Source organism: Bufo bufo, chromosome 4 (assembly GCF_905171765.1).
Source record: "Bufo bufo chromosome 4, aBufBuf1.1, whole genome shotgun sequence".
Classification (NCBI taxonomy): domain Eukaryota; kingdom Metazoa; phylum Chordata; class Amphibia; order Anura; family Bufonidae; genus Bufo; species Bufo bufo.
In genome coordinates, this window is record NC_053392.1 from 120,411,235 (window position 1) to 120,428,549 (window position 17,315).

A 17,315-nucleotide genomic window follows, 5' to 3' on the forward strand; every position below is an offset into this window, starting at 1 on the left:
GCAAGTGACCCCATCATGTCCTTATATAATAGGCTACATGGTGTCACTTAATTTTAAACCTCCATGTGTCTCAAATTAATAGTAAATGTGACTCCCATTAACGCATAATGCTGTTCATGTATGGCATTATGAGCAGGGAATTGTATGGGGCGGGCTATCAGAATGTGTCAGAATCCCATTCACCCTAATACATCTCTATTAAGGTGAATGGGACAAGTGATCAAAAGATCCCAGGTTCTAAAAGTTATTAAGTTATTAAAGAGGACCTTTCACTAGAATAAAACATCTAAACTAACTATACAGACATGGAGAGCGGCGCCCAGGGATCTCCCTGCACTTACTGTTATACCCGGGCACCGCTCCGTTCTCCCGGTATAGCCTCCGGTATCTTCATAGTTAGGCTCCACCCAGGGGAACCTGCCGGGGTCTCCTTCTCCCATGCTGTAGCGCTGGCCAATCGCAGCGCTCAGCGCATAGCCTGAGAGAAAAAAAAAGCCTCTCAGGCTATGAGCTGAGCGCTGCGATTGGCCAGCGCTACAGCATGGGAGAAGGAGACCCCGGCAGGTTCCCCTGGGTGGAGCCTAACTATGAAGATACCGGAGGCTATACCGGGAGAACGGAGCGGTGCCCGGGGATAACAGTAAGTGCAGGGGGATCCCTGGGCGCCGCTCTCCATGTCTGTATAGTTAGTTTAGATGTTTTATTCTAGTGAAAGGTCCTCTTTAAGTTAAAAAAAATAATAATAAAATAATAATAATAATAATAATAATAATAATAATAATATTAAAAGTTCAAATCACCCACCTTTCCCAATTTTACATATAAATAATATAAACAAAAAATAATAAACATATTAAGGGTACTTTCACACTTGCGTTTTTCTTTTCCGGCATAGAGTTCCGTTCTAGGGGCTCTATGCCAGAAAAGAACTGATCAGTTTTATCCTAAGGGTACTTTCACACTTGCGGCAGAGAGATCCGGCAAGCAGTTCAGTCACCGGAACTGCCTGCCGGATCAGGCAATCTGCATGCCAACTGATGGCATTAGTAAGACTGATCAGGATCCTGATCAGTCTTTAAAATGCCTGATCAGTCGAAAAAATGCATTGAAATGCCGGATCAGTCTTTCCGGTGTCATCCGGCAAAAACGGATCCGGCATTTATTTTTTTCACCTTTTTTTCAGTATGCGCATGAATCCGGCATTCCGGTATTCTGAATGCCGGATCCGGCACTAATACATTCCTATGGGAAAAAATGCCGGATCCGGCATTCAGGCAAGTCTTCAGTTTTTTTCGCCGGAGATAAAACTGTAGCATGCTGCAGTTTTCTCTTTTGCCTGATCAGTCAAAATGACTGAACTGAAGACATCCTGATGCAAACTGAACGGATTAGGGTACTTGCACACTAGTGTTTTTCGTTTCCGGCGCTGAGTTCCGTCCCAGGGGCTCAAATCCGGAAAAGAACTGATCAGTTTTATCCTAATGCATTATGAATGAAGAGTAATCCGTTCAGGATGCATCAGGATGTCTTCAGTTCAGTCATTTTGACTGATCAGGCAAAAGATAAAACAGCAGCATGCTACGGTTTTATCTCCGCCATTTTTTCCCATAGGAATGTATTAGTACCGGATCCGGCATTCAAAATACGCAGACCAAAAAAAAAAAAAAAAGTGAAGAAAATAAATGCCGGATCCGTTTTTCCGGATGACACAGGAAAAACGGATCCGGCATTTCAATGCATTTTTCTGACCGCGATCAGGCATTTTTCAGACTGATCAGGATCCTGATCAGTCTTACAAATGCCATCAGTTGGCATGCGTTTTGCCGGTTTCGGCGACGGAACTGCTTGCCAGATCATTCTGTTGCAAGTGTGAAAGTAGCCTAAGCATCGCCATGTCCAAAAATGTCTAAACTATTAAAATATTTTTTTAAATGTTCCTGTGCGATGAATGATAAAAACACGCAATTCAAATTTTTTTTGTCACCTAGTCCTAAAAAAGTTGAAAAAGTGATCAAAAAGTCGTATGTATGCTAAAAATGGTACCAATAAAAACTTCAGTTTGTCCTGCAAAAAGCAAGCCATCATGCAGCTCTGCTGAACAAAAATACACTGCTCAAAAAAATAAAGGGAACACTTAAACAACACAATGTAACTCCAAGTCAATCACACTTCTGTGAAATCAAACTGTCCACTTAGGAAGCAACACTGAGTGACAATCAATTTCACATGCTGTTGTGCAAATGGGATAGACAACAGGTGGAAATTATAGGCAATTAGCCAGACACCCCCAATAAAGGAGTGGTTCTGCAGGTGGTGACCTGACCACTTCTTAGTTCCTATGCTTCCTGGCTGATGTTTTGGTCACTTTTGAATGCTGCCGGTGCTTTCACTCTAGTGGTAGCATGAGACGGAGTCTACAACCCACACAAGTGGCTCAGGTAGTGCAGCTTATCCAGGATGGCACATCAATGCGAGCTGTGGCAAGAAGGTTTGCTGTGTCTGTCAGCGTAGTGTCCAGAGCATGGAGGCGCTACCAGGAGACAGGCCAGTACATCAGGAGACGTGGAGGAGGCCGTAGGAGGGCAACAACCCAGCAGCAGGACCGCTACCTCCGCCTTTGTGTAAGGAGGAACAGGAGGAGCACTGCCAGAGCCCTGCAAAATGACCTCCAGCAGGCCACAAATGTGCATGTGTCTGCTCAAACGGTCAGAAACAGACTCCATGAGGGTGATATCAGGGCCCGACGTCCACAGGTGGGGGTTGTGCTTACAGCCCAACACCGTGCAGGACGTTTGGCATTTGCCAGAAAACACCAAGATTGGCAAATTCGCCACTGGCGCCCTGTGCTCTTCACAGATGAAAGCAGGTTCACACTGAGCACATGTGACAGACGTGACAGAGTCTGGAGACGCCGTAGAGAACGTTCTGCTGCCTGCAACATCCTCCAGCATGAGTCAGTAATGGTGTTTGGCATTGGGTCAGTAATAGTGTGGGGTGGCATTTCTTTAAAGGGCCGCACAGCCCTCCATGTGCTCGCCAGAGGAAGCCTGACTGCCATTAGGTACCGAGATGAGATCCTCAGACCCCTTGTGAGACCATATGCTGGTGCGGTTGGCCCTGGGTTCCTCCTAATGCAAGACAATGCTAGACCTCATGTGGCTGGAGTGTGTCAGCAGTTCCTGCAAGACGAAGGCATTGATGCTATGGACTGGCCCGCCCGTTCCCCAAACCTGAATCCAATTGAGCACATCTGGGACATCATGTCTCGCTCTATCCACCAACGTCACGTTGCACCATAGACTGTCCAGGAGTTGGCAGATGCTTTAGTCCAGGTCTGGGAGGAGATCCCTCAGGAGACCGTCCGCCACCTCATCAGGAGCATGCACAGGCATTGTAGGGAGGTCATACAGGCACGTGGAGGCCACACACACTACTGAGCCTCATTTTGACTTGTTTTAAGGACATTACATCAAAGTTGGATCAGCCTGTAGTGTGTTTTTCCACTTTAATTTTGAGGGTGACTCCAAATCCAGACCTCCATGGGTTAAAAAATTTGATTTCCATATTTTGTTTTTTGTGTGATTTTGTTGTCAACACATTCAACTATGTAAAGAACAAAGTATTTCAGAAGAATATTTTATTAATTCAGATCTAGGATGTGTTATTTTTGTGTTCCCTTTATTTTTTTGAGCAGTGTATAAAAAAGTTATGGCTCTCAGAAAATGGTGATGCAAAGAAAAATCCCCAACTGAGAAAAAAAAAAATTGCCTTTTTTATTTTTAAAGAGTACCTGTCACCTCAAAAACGCATATAAAACTGCCAGCATTACCTTATAGTAGCCCCCAGTCTGTTCATAATCATATGTTTGATCTAGTAGTCTGATACTCATTTGCTGAAAAAAACAATATTTTAAGCGCCATCAGCGCTATCTTGCCGGTCAGCTTCAAGTCAAGAGGGCAGCAGCTTCCTTGCTTCAAGTCCAGGTAAGCAAGCCCCCTAACCGTCCCCTCTCTTGTTTGATTGACAGCCTGAAGTGCGGCCGGGATCGCAGAAGTCTCACACATGCGCAGTGTGCCGCTGAAAGCCGGCTAACAGCCCTTTACCAAGGAGCGCACCGCGCATGCGCGAGACTTCTGGCTGTCAATCAAACAAGAGAGGGAATGGTTAGGGGGCGTGCTTACCTTGACTTGCAGCTGACCGGAAAGATAGCGCTGATGGCGCTTAAAATATAGTTTTTTTAAGCAAATGAGCATCAGATTACCGGATCAAACATATGATTGTGAACAGACTGGGGGCTACTATAAGGTAATGATGGCGGTTTTATATGCGTTTTTGAGGTGACAGATTCCCTTTAAGAAAGCACAGAACTCAAAACATGATCACAACGATTGGTGTCGTATAACACCCCATGCTAAGCCACGCTCGATGTCATGCCCCAAGCCACACCCCCAAATAATCGTTCAATAATTGAAATCGAGGTTACATGTTCAATTAATCGCAATTTTAATTTTTGTCCTAATCACCCAGCCCTAAATCCATGTCCGACAAAAACTACACCCGTGTGCATAAGGCCTTAGCCTCAAACAACCCTTTTCCAAGTTTCCTACTTGGGTGGGCGAAAGTAACGGAGATAAAACCGCAGCATGCTACGGTTTTATCTTTTGCCTGATCAGTCAAAATGACTGAACTGAAGACATCCTGAACGGATTGCTCTCCATTCAGAATGCATGGGGATATACCTGATCAGTTCTTTTCCGGCATTGAGCCCTTTTGACGGAACTCAGTGCCGGAAAAGAAAAACGCAAGTGTGAAAGTACCCTAATACAAGTGAACACGCCGGTCCAAAAATGCCTAAGCTTCGTACACTCCCAGAACATGTGTATCAGGGATGCAGGACTCTCCCCACATCTAGTGCAGGAGGCATGGTTCCTAACCCCGATCAGAAAGGATGGAGTCCGATATACCCGATGAACAAGAAATAGTTGGGACCTACGCTGGCCCCCACACATTGATAACCGAGGTGTCCGTGCCAGTACTGCTTTCCATTGATCTTCTGAAATAGAACCCATTTTTGTTTGACCCCTGGAGAGTCTTGCCTCACAGATTTCACAAACAAGTTCCTGTATATGGATGATATTAGTCCACTCGAGGAGCCACATGTGAGAATCTGTTGCAACAGTGGGACTATTGTGCAAGTAAGCGGCGCAGACCTTGGCGGAGCCTGGAATGCGTGTCTTAATAGCAAAAATTGATAAAAGGCCGTATGGGGGAGGGCAAACTGACTAAGGAGTTGCTCAAATGATTTAAACACCATCTCTTTGCAGCTGATATAAAAACATCACACCCTTCCGTTCCATGGAGAGAACCTGCATACCCCTTTAACTGTTGTGTGGACGGGTTATATGAACCGATCCAGGCCTGAAATTAGCTAATCAACTGTACCAAATACATCAAACACATTTCAGATGTAGCAAAAGATATGAACATGAATTTATTACAAGGCGGAGGGAGATTTATCAATTCCGGATGCACCATATGCACAGTGCACCCTCCTCCTATACAAGAGGAGACAGATTTCCCAACAGCCTGGGTGTCTTTTTTTTGTACGTCGACCAAAAATCTAGCATAAATAAATTTGAAATAAATGTGTCCCGCAAGCTTTGTGGGCAGGCATGTTTAGAGGGAATGTGTCACCCAAAATTATATCTGCCAGTTAAAACCAGATAGCAGCACATTTTTTTTTTTCTAATCTCTTCTTATTTTCTGATTGCAGATTTCTTTATTCTATTTGCTGAACATGATTATGGAGGCGGCCATCTTGCCTGAGCTGTTCTGAACAGCATTTACACAGCATTAAAGGAAACCTGTCATCACTTTCTAAGCCTATTTATCCACTACTTTTAAAAAAAAACCAAAAAAAAAACTTTTTAATACATTAATAATGATATTAAAATCAATTCTGAACGAACTCTCAGTTCAGAGAAAAACCTAAAATAAATGCTCCCGCCATATATGTAAATGCACCTTCACAATGCTATGGTGAATCCTGTCTTATCTATACACAGAGGTGCTATTATTACAGGCAGGATTAGAATGACAGATAAGCAGATAACTGCAGTAAAAGGATCTGTACAGACCAAGAAGTGGTGCCAATTATTAGGCTTAGTGGCCAGTGTGAAAACTGCAGCATTTTAGGTTTTTTGTTTAAATTGTTGAAAAAACATGATTTAAACAATAGGTCGTTTTCTGATGACACATTCACTTTAAGTCACACACATATCTTTACTTACAAATTTTCAGAGACGTCTATGGGAAACCCCCTGAAAAAAGACACACCCCGAGTATGCTGTGATTTGACAAAGATGCCAGGATTGGTGACTCAGTGGTTTGTGAACAAGCAATAAATATGTCTGTAATGCACTGCGGAATAGGTCAGTAAAATAAATCAATAAATCTGTCACCATCGTCCTTGCTATCACACTGTTTGTTTTAATTCTTGATCTGAGGCTCCATTCCCAACTTATACTTTTTCTTAATATGCAAATTAGGCCTTTGGTGCAATGAGTACGTCATCACTGCTCTAGTTGCACACAAGCTCCATTCCTTTCTGTGGCTGACCCCTCGTTGTCTGCTTTCCCGTTGCATGGCCTTGTCAAGCAAAGCAGCGAGGAAGGGGCTGGTCACAGAAAGGAATGGAGCAAGAAGAGCAACGGTGACGCCCTCATTGAACCAAAGGCCTAATTTGCATATTAAGAAAAAGTATAATAAGTTAGGAATGAGGCCTCAGATCAACAAAAGAAAAACAGCGTTTTAATCAGGTGAACCTCAACTATGTACAGGGAGGTCCCTGGTGGCAGATTCCTGTTAAACACTAGAGAAAATGCAGTGTTTGTAGAGTATATTATTATTTCCTACTGGCTAACATATAAATTCTGGCTGTGACGGCTTTATACTCCGAAAATATTTTTTTTTAAATGCTGCTTTTAAAAAAACAAACAAACAAAAACATCCTAATGGCTTTGTCTCTCAGATATGTACAGATGCTTAAAGGGGTTATCCCATGACGAATGTAAAAAATAAAAATCAGGCATGATATAGTACATGACAGTCTATGTCTAACAAAGCTAGAACCAGCCCTGGATCTCACATTGATCCAGAGATCTCCACATTCATAGCTCTGCTAGATTTATATCAAGCTGAAAGCTCAAGGGGCGTGTCTTTTCTGCTGCAGCTCAGGGGGCGTGTCTCAGCTCTCCCTATCACAACACAGGAGGCGTATCTCAGCTCTCCCTATCACAGCTCAGGGGGCGTGTCTCAGGTCTCCCTATCACAACACAGGAGGCAGTTATAGGATGAAACTGAGCATGTGCGGCCCTCTCGGTGAGCAGGTCAAAGAAATAAGAAAAAAAAACAGCAGGTGGCGCTATACAGATACATTTTATTGAATAACTCAGAGGCTATGCTAAATGTTTAATGACATGCAATTACAAAAGTATTCAGATCCAGGTGTTGGTTTAAAAACTGTAGAATATTTTCCGTGTGACAGCCCCTTGAAACGATACAGTTGGTAGGCAGATAGTAGCGGACATCAGGTCACTTGTCAGGCAGATCCCCTGTCCATTTACACATTCCCTCCACTATGGGAACAGTTAGGACTTATTCTAGGAAGATTATAAGGGCCCATTTACACTGGCAGATTTTCCCTAGCTGATAGATGGTACAGTTAGCGCGTTTAGCGCAATTTACATGGCACAATCATCACCAGCCACTGTATGCAACCAAACAATGGTTAATGTAATGGTTGGTTCACATACAGTTTCACTGTTGTCGGTGGGACGTACCTGTATGAAGAAGCAACATGGATTTCCTGGTCACCCGTCCGTGTAAAAGAGGCTTCACAGATGAGGAAGATGAGAACTGGCTGCAACCCAACAAAATAACTGTGGGTGTAAATGGCCAACGCAGACCAGCTTCATCACCTGTGAGACAGGCCTGCTCGGTAAGAAATCCATGTGTGCAAACCCATCTATTGGACAGAAAGGGGTCCTACATCTACACATGTAAAAGCACACTAAGGCCACCTGCGGAAAAACCGCAGTGTAGTACATGAGATACACAAATCTCATGTACACTTTGCAGATTGGTTCTGTACAGAAAATGACCTGCGGTTTTAGCTGCGGATTTCACCCATTTCCAACAAAGGGTGAGATCTGCGGCAAAACCCCATTTAATCCGCACCAAAATCCGCAATTAGAAATTGCTGATTTTGGTGCAGTAACGCACTTAAATCAGCACGGAAATTTGTGTGGATCTTGTGTGTTCACCCGCACTCGTGCAGACCCCAGACACATAGATGTGCCCACAAACTATATACAGCATTTCATTTTAATGTCTGCCTTTCCGTTATTAATATGAAAAAGACCGCCACTCGCTGAAGTCAATGCGATTTTCTTTATTGAATCACACAGAGGAACAATAACAGATGACGCGTTTTGACTCTATACGAGTCTGTCAAACCACTGGTATAGAGTCGAAACGCGTCACCTGTTATTGTTCCTCCGTGTGATACAATAAAGAAAATTGCATTGACATCAGCGAGTGCCGGTCTTTTTCATATGGATATGTTGTGACGCCGACCCTGGACACGTGCACAGCTCGCTAATACTACGGAGTACCGGCTGATTTACCTGTCATATCTTTCCGCTATTAAGTCATGACCTACTCTTAGAATGCAGCGGGAAGCGCCGCTCCGTACCTCCTGGTTACTGCAGCCCAGCTCCCTTTCAAGTGAATAGGAGCCGAGTTGCACAGTTTCCTGCTCCAAACACTAACTTAGTTCTGGCGGTGCAGCCATCAGTCTGATACTGATAACTTGTCCCAGGCGATCAACATCTTAATCCCACAAAACCCCTTTAAAAAGACACAGATTATGGTTAATGACCAAAAATAAATAAATCTGTTGTATCATTAAAGGGGTTGTGCCACTAACATAAAAGTAATCCTGCCCAACAGAGAGCTCTGTTATATCACTTTCCCCAAAATCCATCCTTTATCAAAACTATTAGCCTACCATCGAACCCTGTGGCTAATCAGTTTCACAGCAGGTTACGTCCTGTGGTGGAGCTGTGTACTGCAGGACGCACATGCTCACTGCGCTTCTTACTACGGTACACCTCGTTGTGCAGTGCCAGTTATGGATGGATATATCTATAGCCACTAGTAGGCGCTGACCTGATCAGCAATACAACTCGCTGTGACCATCCCTCAGCATCTCAAGCTGGATACAATGAGAAGGAGCGCCGTTCTGGTCTGGCATGGTACGGTTACATAACAATAAGAAGCTTTCTAATCTCATGCGCTCAAGTTCAGTCTGCAGGAGGCTGAATATTGAACCAGGTCCAAGGTCAGTCACAACTAAAGTAACCCATAGTAAGAGCAGTTCAGAAGTAACCCGACAGGCCGTGGCACATGTTTACTAGACAGGACAGACACAAGCTCGGGCATGTTTGTCACACAGGTATGAATACCATTTGAGGTTTCTGAACTCTAGATCCTTGTAGAAGGCATCTTATGACCAGCACGCACTCCCCACCCCGGCTTCAATAACATCAAATCCACATTCTACTTAGTGATACACAAGCCACTGGTGCAAGTGGTCAGCTGCGGGATGGTCTCCAATGTAGCCTTCTCTTGTCATTAATATCAGATTGGCAGGGGGGCTCGTTACTACAGACCTGCTCCGTAACCAGCTCCATGTACTACACAATGGACTGAGCTGTGGAGATCTGGTGCCTACTTCCAGCGCTGAAAATACTCCCAAGCCGCTGATAGGCAGGGGTGTGGGGAGTCGGACCCCTGCCGAACTGATATTGATGACCAATTTTAGGGAAATGTTAAACCCTGGAGACCACCTGGCGCTCCATCCCTGTACAGCGTGTGCGCCGAAAGCTCTGCCGCTAGACTTCAGGGCCAGGCGTGAGTACGTCTTTACTGCCTGGCACTGTCAGTCAAAGTGGTGGGGGGTGCAGCAGGGAATGGAAAGGAGCAGAGCTTTGGGTGCAACGGCACTGCCCTCATATCAGCCAGGGGCTAATTAGCATAAAATAAAACCTTGATTTCTACACAATGGGGACCACATCTGTGAGGGCATCTGTCAGCAGATTTGTATCTATAAAACTGGCTGACCTGTTACATGTCCACTTGGCAGCCAAAGACATCTGTGTTGGTCCCATGTTCATATGTGCTCGCATTGCTGAGAAAAATTATGTTTTAATATATGCAAATGAGCTTCTAGGAGCAACGTGGGCGTCGCCATTACACCTAGAGGCTCTGCTCTCTCTGCAACTGCTGTGTCCTCTACCACTTTGGTTGACAGGACCAGACGTGATGACGATTACAATGCCTGGCCTAGTCAAAGTGCAGAGGGCATGGCAATTGCAGGGAGAGCAGAGTCTCTAGGTGTAATGGAAACGCCCCCCAGAGCGTCTAGGTGGGGGGTGTTGCCGTTACACCTAGACCAGGGCTGGCCAACCTGTGGCTCTCCAGCTGTTGTAAAACTACAATTCCCACCATGCCATGCTGTAGGCTGATAGTTGTAGGCTGTCTGGGCATGCTGGGAGTTGTAGTTTTGCAACAGCTGGAGAGCCGCAGGTTGGCCAGCCCTGACCTAGACGCTCTGCTCTCTCTGCAGCTGCCGCGACGTCTGCACTTTGATCGACTTTAGGAGAAATCAGAGCCAGGCGTGATCACGTTTTTTTTACCTGGCCCTGTCAATCAAAGTGCAGAGGGTGCGGCAGTTGCCGAGAGAGCACAGCCTCTAGGTGTAACGGTAACTTCTAGAGGCTCATTTTCATATATTAAAACATCATTATTCTCAGTAATACGGGCACATATGGACATGGGACCAACACAGATGCCTTTAGTGCCAAGCGCACATGTAACAGGTCAGCCAGTGTCATAGGTACAAATCTACTGATATATGACCTTGAAACAGAACCAAGACCCTTACAAAGTACTGACGAGCACATATCTCATATGCAAATAGTTTTCAGATTGATGCATCTGGCGACAGGTTCCCTTTTGCTCTGCACTCGGCTGTGGCCGTCGGTTACATGCTCCCAGCACACACATCAAACATAACCTTAGACCTCCATTCCCCCGACAGAGGCAGTGCTCCTTTGCAGTATGCAACAGGAAATCTCCCGGCACACGTCAAACATGTCCTTTAGGCCCCCGTTGGGCTGGTATACATCAGTACACCTTTTATCCGCTGTATGGCGCAGGCTGCTGTGCCAATGCATACAGGAAGAAGTACGCCATACAGTATACTGTGTATAGGGACAGATGCCCGTATATGCCTTTACAGTGACTTCTGTTGGAGGCGTACAAATCCTTATGATGTATACCTCTGACGGCACTGCAAACACTGATATCTGACACTACTATCCAAAATGGAGCTGGTCTTCATGAGAAGTTGATATTTTCAAAATGTATTTAAAAAAGGGTCTTTCTTTCTAATTCTGAGTGTTTAGGATAGGTCATCAAAATCAGATTGGCAGTGTCCCGACACCTGGCATCCCCCCTAATCAGCTGTTCGAGGTGCGTCATCCATTGCATAGATGTCGTAGTTGGTATTGCAGCTCAGCCCCATTCACTTGAATGGGACTGAGCTGCGCCGAGGCCATACAATATCACCGTCCTAGGAAGAGGCTGCAGCGCCACGGTCTCTACAAACAGCTGATCGGAAGGGATGCTGGGAGCCGGACCCCCTGCAGATCTGATATTGATGACCTATCTTGAGGATGGGCCATCAATATCAAAATGTCGCACAACCCCTTTAAAGCCTGACGTGTAAACTATATGGACAAGACCGCAGTTAGAACAGATCCCTCGTAGACTGAAAACGCCGGGAAAGAGAAATGTGCAGAGACAAATTCGGGGATTTTGTTGGGATTAATAAACCGGTAAAACCGTTCCTTCAAGGCTGAACAGTATAGAGGAAAATTAAAGTGTGAACGATGACTCAGCTCGCTGTCTTTTATGCCGGTCTTAAGATGAGAAAAAATATATGAACTCTAGTTAAGAAAAAAATAAAAGAGAGAATGCTATTTCTTGCTGAGCACATCCCACGTCCCTTATGCTCCTTTCACTTGCTAACAACGCAAGCGGGAAGGCAGATCTCCGCCTGGAGAACACAACAGAAGGATATTTCCATAAAAATAAAAAATAAAATACTCAAGACACAGAAGGTGAAGTGACGTTACCTGTACTTCTGAGTTAGAATCTATGGGCTGAAGTGGAAACCAGGGCTCTTTACCATAGTACCTGCACAAATCCTCTCTCTTTATGGCAACCTTTCCTGTGGGATTAAAAAGTTGAGAAAGTTAATAAATTCTGAAATATATTGTCCCCAAGCTATTAAAAAAAAAAGAAAAAACTCAAAAACTACAATTACAATTCTGGCTTGAAAACTGATGAGTCCTGTTTTGTGCCAACATTTACGACTCTTCCTTCTTTTCCAACACACTTATCATTCCCTAAAAATGGGAGGGGACCTTCCTGGCCCAAACATATTTAACAAAATGCTCACCACAAAACTGGCACATTACACCTGAAACCTATGCCAGCTTCTTCTTGGCATAGAATTCGGTTTCTGGTGCATAGAATTCCCGAAGGACGAACCACAATTCATTTTGGTGCACCCTATGTTAGTGAGATTTCTTATTAATATTGGTTTCAGTAACTCCAGTATTAGGACTCATGCACCTGACCGTAACTATTTTGCGGTCCGCAAAACACTGATCTGCCAAAAATACGGATGACGTCCATGTGACATTCGTATTGCATCCGGTTTTTTGTTTTGAGGATCCATTGTAACAATGCCTATCCTTGTCCACAAAACTGACAAGAACTGGACATGTTCTATCTTTTTTGCGGAACAGCCATACGGAAACCAAATGCACACGGAGTCGTTTCTGTTTTTTTGCTGACTCATTGAAGTGAATGGAACGGACAAGGAAACAAAATACGTTTGAGCCCTTATGGTTTTCTTAAAGAAATGTTATTCTTTGTAAAATGAACTACCGTAACATTCTGCAATATATTTTCTGCATCAATTCTTCACCGTTTTTAAGATCTCTGCTTGTTGTCCTTCAATAGGAACTTCAATCACTCCATGGTCATGTGATGGACATGAAAAATAGGGGAAAAAAAGAAACTCCAGTCTTACTAGACCCATCCGATTTATTTTGGGAAAAGTGAAGAACGTTTATCAAAGGGAATTTTTTAAGTCTGTTTTGCAAGACTCTGTGTTGCTGTAATTTGGACCAAATTTATCAAATGTCGTACTACTCCAGACTCGCAGTTGATGAATCTGGCAGGTTACGGTACTCACGCCTGCTTTCCCACCCACGATTCAAAACTGTGAGTGGAGTAAAAATACAAAGTGTCGCAAAACTTTTGTGCAAATAAAGCCCTATTATGTGACTTTTTGATGCCAGAATTTGGGAGCGCAGGGTTGGTAAAGTTCCTCCAGGGTGTCTTGATGCGGAGCAGTGCACACCGCTGGCTTAATGACTCCAAAGATTTACAGAGGAAAACTTAAAAAGGAGTATTGTGGGTTTATTAAAGAAACGGTAGTCTTTGTAAAATGAATCACTGCTTGCAACCTTTCTATAAGAACTTCCATTATTCAATTCCAGGAGATACAAATCTGTCCATGGTCATGTGATGGACGCAAAAAAGGGCAAGGTCACTTTCTCCGAGATACAGTACTGTGCAAAAGGTTTAGTTTAGGTATACGTGAAAAAATGCTGCAAAGTAAGAATGCTTTCAAAAATAGACATGTTAGGCTACTTTCACACTAGCGGCACGGACCTCCGGCAGGCTGTTCCGTCAGGTGAACAGCCTGTCGGATCCGTCCTGCCCCCGGACTGGCGCTCGGTCCCCATTGACTATAATGAGGGCGGGGCGGAATTCCGGCGAGAGGCTACTGGAATAAATGTCGGACATGTAGTAGTTTTATTCCGGCAGCCTCTCGCCGTGCCTCTGCCCCCATTATAGTCAATGGGGACGGAGCGGCAGTCCGGGGGCACACGTTCACTAGCGGCAGGACGGATCCGGCAGGCTGTTCACCCGACGGAACAGCCTGCCGGAGGTCCATGCCGCTAGTGTGAAAGTAGCCTTAATAGGTTATATATATTCTGCCGCAGGACAATGACCCCAATCATACAGCCAATGTCATTGAGAACTATCTTCTTTTTTTTTTTTTAATCAGATAATTTTTATTTGAGTTTCATAAAAACAAAATATTATTAGAGTAACAACCCCTTACACCCACCCCCCTCTTCCCACCCACCCCTTTTTCAGTCCTGCGACCAAGTAAAGTCCAGAGTCATTTCCGTGATAGTCTTTGTAATACCATACACCATTACCATACTCTCTCCTATATGTCTTCCGTGACCGCCATTCCATCCCCTGTCCTCAACAGCTCACATATTCATCTTTCATCCATCCAACATATAAATGGTCACCATTCTTCCTAACAGGCAAGAAATAAAATAATCCAGCATACAATATTTTGGACATTTTCCACCCAATATACTGTTAAATAATGTTGTAATATCTCAACCACGAGAACCATACTATTTCAAATTTTTTGACCGCTCCTCTCTTCTGATAGACATACCTTTCCGACTTTACCAAGATGTGAACCCTGTCTATTAGCTCTTTCAATGTAGGTGCTTCTGGATCTATCCAATGTTGTGCAATACTTTTCCTGGCTTGATATAAAACACGCATAATGGCCGTTTTCTTTTTTGCCATCCCTGGCTGGACTTTAACACATCCTAAAACGCACACTAGTGGTGCAACCTCTATGTTAGTTTGGAACACAACATTTATCAAGTCCACAACATCCATCCAGTATCTCCTAAGCTTTGGGCAATTCCACATCAGATGGATTAGATCAGCGTTATGCCTATTACACCTCGGCCAACACTCATCTGCTCTATATCCCATCTTTTTCAACAGAACCGGGGTTCTGTATACCCTGTGCATCAAGTACAATTGTGATACCCGTTGTGCTTCACTCACTGCTATGATTTGAAAGTTCTGCATTACTTCATCCCATAAGTCCTCAGTTAGATCTCCAATGTCAGACTTCCATTTCCCATATAATCCTAACGGCCTATTTTTATACTGCACTTCCATTATGGTCATGTAATGAAGAGATATTACCCCATTTGTGCTCCCCTGCGTTGTGGTGAGGTCTATAATACTATGCTTTGGTGCCTGAACAATATTTTCATGTTTTATTTGCGATTGTATAGCATGTCTGAGCTGAAGATAAAGATAAAAAGAGTTATGCAGTATATAAAATTCTTGTTGTAGTTGTGCAAATTCTTTTAGATTATTATTAGAGAATAACTGAACCATTCTATTAAGACCATACCTCTCCAACCCCTTTGTTTCTGACACTTTACCTACTTCTTTATACATATAGTTCGGCCATATTGGTGTATATACTGTATATCCCATTGAGAACTATCTTCAACGTAAAGAAGAACAAGGAGTCCGACCTGGAGGTGATGATATGGCCCAACAGATCCTTCTGTCTGGGATTACATGAAGAGACAGAAGGATCTGAGCAAGCCTACATCCACAGAACATCTGTGGTTAGTTCTCCAAGATGTTTGGAACAACCTCCCTGCCAAGTTCCTTAAAAAACTGTGTACCACAAAAAACTGATGCTGTTCTGTAGTCAATGGGTAGTCACAGCTAATATTGATCAGATTTAGATTTTTTGGTTCATTCACTTTGTATTTTGTCAATTGATTTTCAAAAAATTACCGTTTGTGAAAGAATAGCATAGTATTGCAGCATTTTTTTCCACAACTTTTGCGACACGATGCCAATATAGTATTTGAAGAACAGATAAATACAAAAACTTTAAGGAAAAAAGCAGGATTTGGACAGAAAGTTCCTATGTGCAGTTGACTTCACCCTGGAAATCACTACAAAATGGATTCATTGATGGGGACGGAGTCCTTAGCTTCCTGGCAGCTGCACACAAGTCTGCTGACGGGAAAACACTTGAGAAGTCTGCACCACAAAACCACTGCGCAGGTTTGAAAGCTCAACCCGCAAATCCCTTCCTCTTCCTCATCAGCGGAGACACGGCCAAGAATGCAGATATCTGACAGATGCTGCAGAAGGAATCTAATACAGTAAATTGTGTAGAAGATCAGCTTTTCAACAATGCCTTCCTGCAAATGTCATAGGTACTGTCCACGTTCTGGCTGCATCCAGGAGAAATTGCAATTTGCTTTTAACCCTTTAATGATCATCTACCCCTCCTGTGGCGATGAGGGGTGCAGGTGCGGAGAGAAGGAGGAGAACATTTCAGTGAGCGTTCCTGCGTTATTAACAAGCTGTCAGGCCGGCCATACACTTGGCTATGGACACCTTTGGGGCAAATTTCTTTTTTACGACTGTATTTTACTAATTTTGGGTTAAAGATAATTTTTTCAATTGGTCTTTAGTCAAAATTTGCAGTAGTTTTTGTGACACATGTAGTTAAAAATCTGTCTATTTGAAGCCTGTCCCTCCTGAGTTCAGTCAGCTGTGTAGCTGTCACGCTTCGCTGTGGGAGGGAAACACCACACCGAGCATAGGAGGGAACAGGGAATCGGGCCTGAGAACTAGGGAAGGAAAATGGACACCTCCTAGTGAAAACTCTAACCAAAATCCTGACTGACTACCAGTATGAACAGACCCCAAAGGTAGGCGAGTTTATACGCAGGAATACCTAGAGTCCTATAGGAGCCTGGTACTAATGGCAGGGACAAGACTACCAGTTCCTCCAAAAAGAAGGACGAACAGGAGTCTACTTCAGGCCTAATACAAACAATAGGGAAATGCAACACATAGAACCCAAACTAAATACAAAAAGGGAAAGGAAAGACTTAACTTCAAAGAGGTTATGGAAGCACCAGGAACTCAGCCGAGATCCAACCACAATCTATCCAAAAGGTCCAAACAGAAGCTATAAACCGCACAGCATTGTGGGAGAAGCAACTATTAATAGAGAAGGTTAAATGAGCCTAATAGCCACACCTGGGGAAAGAAGGTGTGACAAGCACCAGAAACAACACAGAAGTCATTTGATCCAAACAGAAAACATGTCAGATGAAACCACGTGTTGCCAGTCTCACCGATCTTCTGCCACCTGTCACGGGAACGTCCGTGACAGTAGCTCTCATCTCTGACGTCCTGACCTCAAACACTCATTTTAGCCATACAGTTATCAGTTAGAT

General features: G+C 44.0%; 1 protein-coding gene across 2 annotated transcripts in view; it reads right to left on the reverse strand.

Annotated features, from left to right (window-relative positions):
* RASA2 (RAS p21 protein activator 2) overlaps positions 1 to 17,315 on the reverse strand; it is a 147,867-nt gene that overhangs the window by 82,341 nt on the left and 48,211 nt on the right. The window contains exons 1-2 of one of the 2 annotated variants that reach the window (XM_040427781.1): positions 16,970 to 17,002; positions 12,264 to 12,358 (exon numbers count right to left, since the gene is read on the reverse strand). Coding sequence is in view for 1 of the 2 variants with exons in the window: in XM_040427780.1 (XP_040283714.1) it covers positions 12,264 to 12,358 (95 nt within the window). In the remaining variant the exon portion in view is untranslated. Of the gene's footprint in view, positions 1 to 12,263; positions 12,359 to 16,969; positions 17,003 to 17,315 lie in introns of those variants that run through there. The other variant, XM_040427780.1, reaches the window with a different exon arrangement.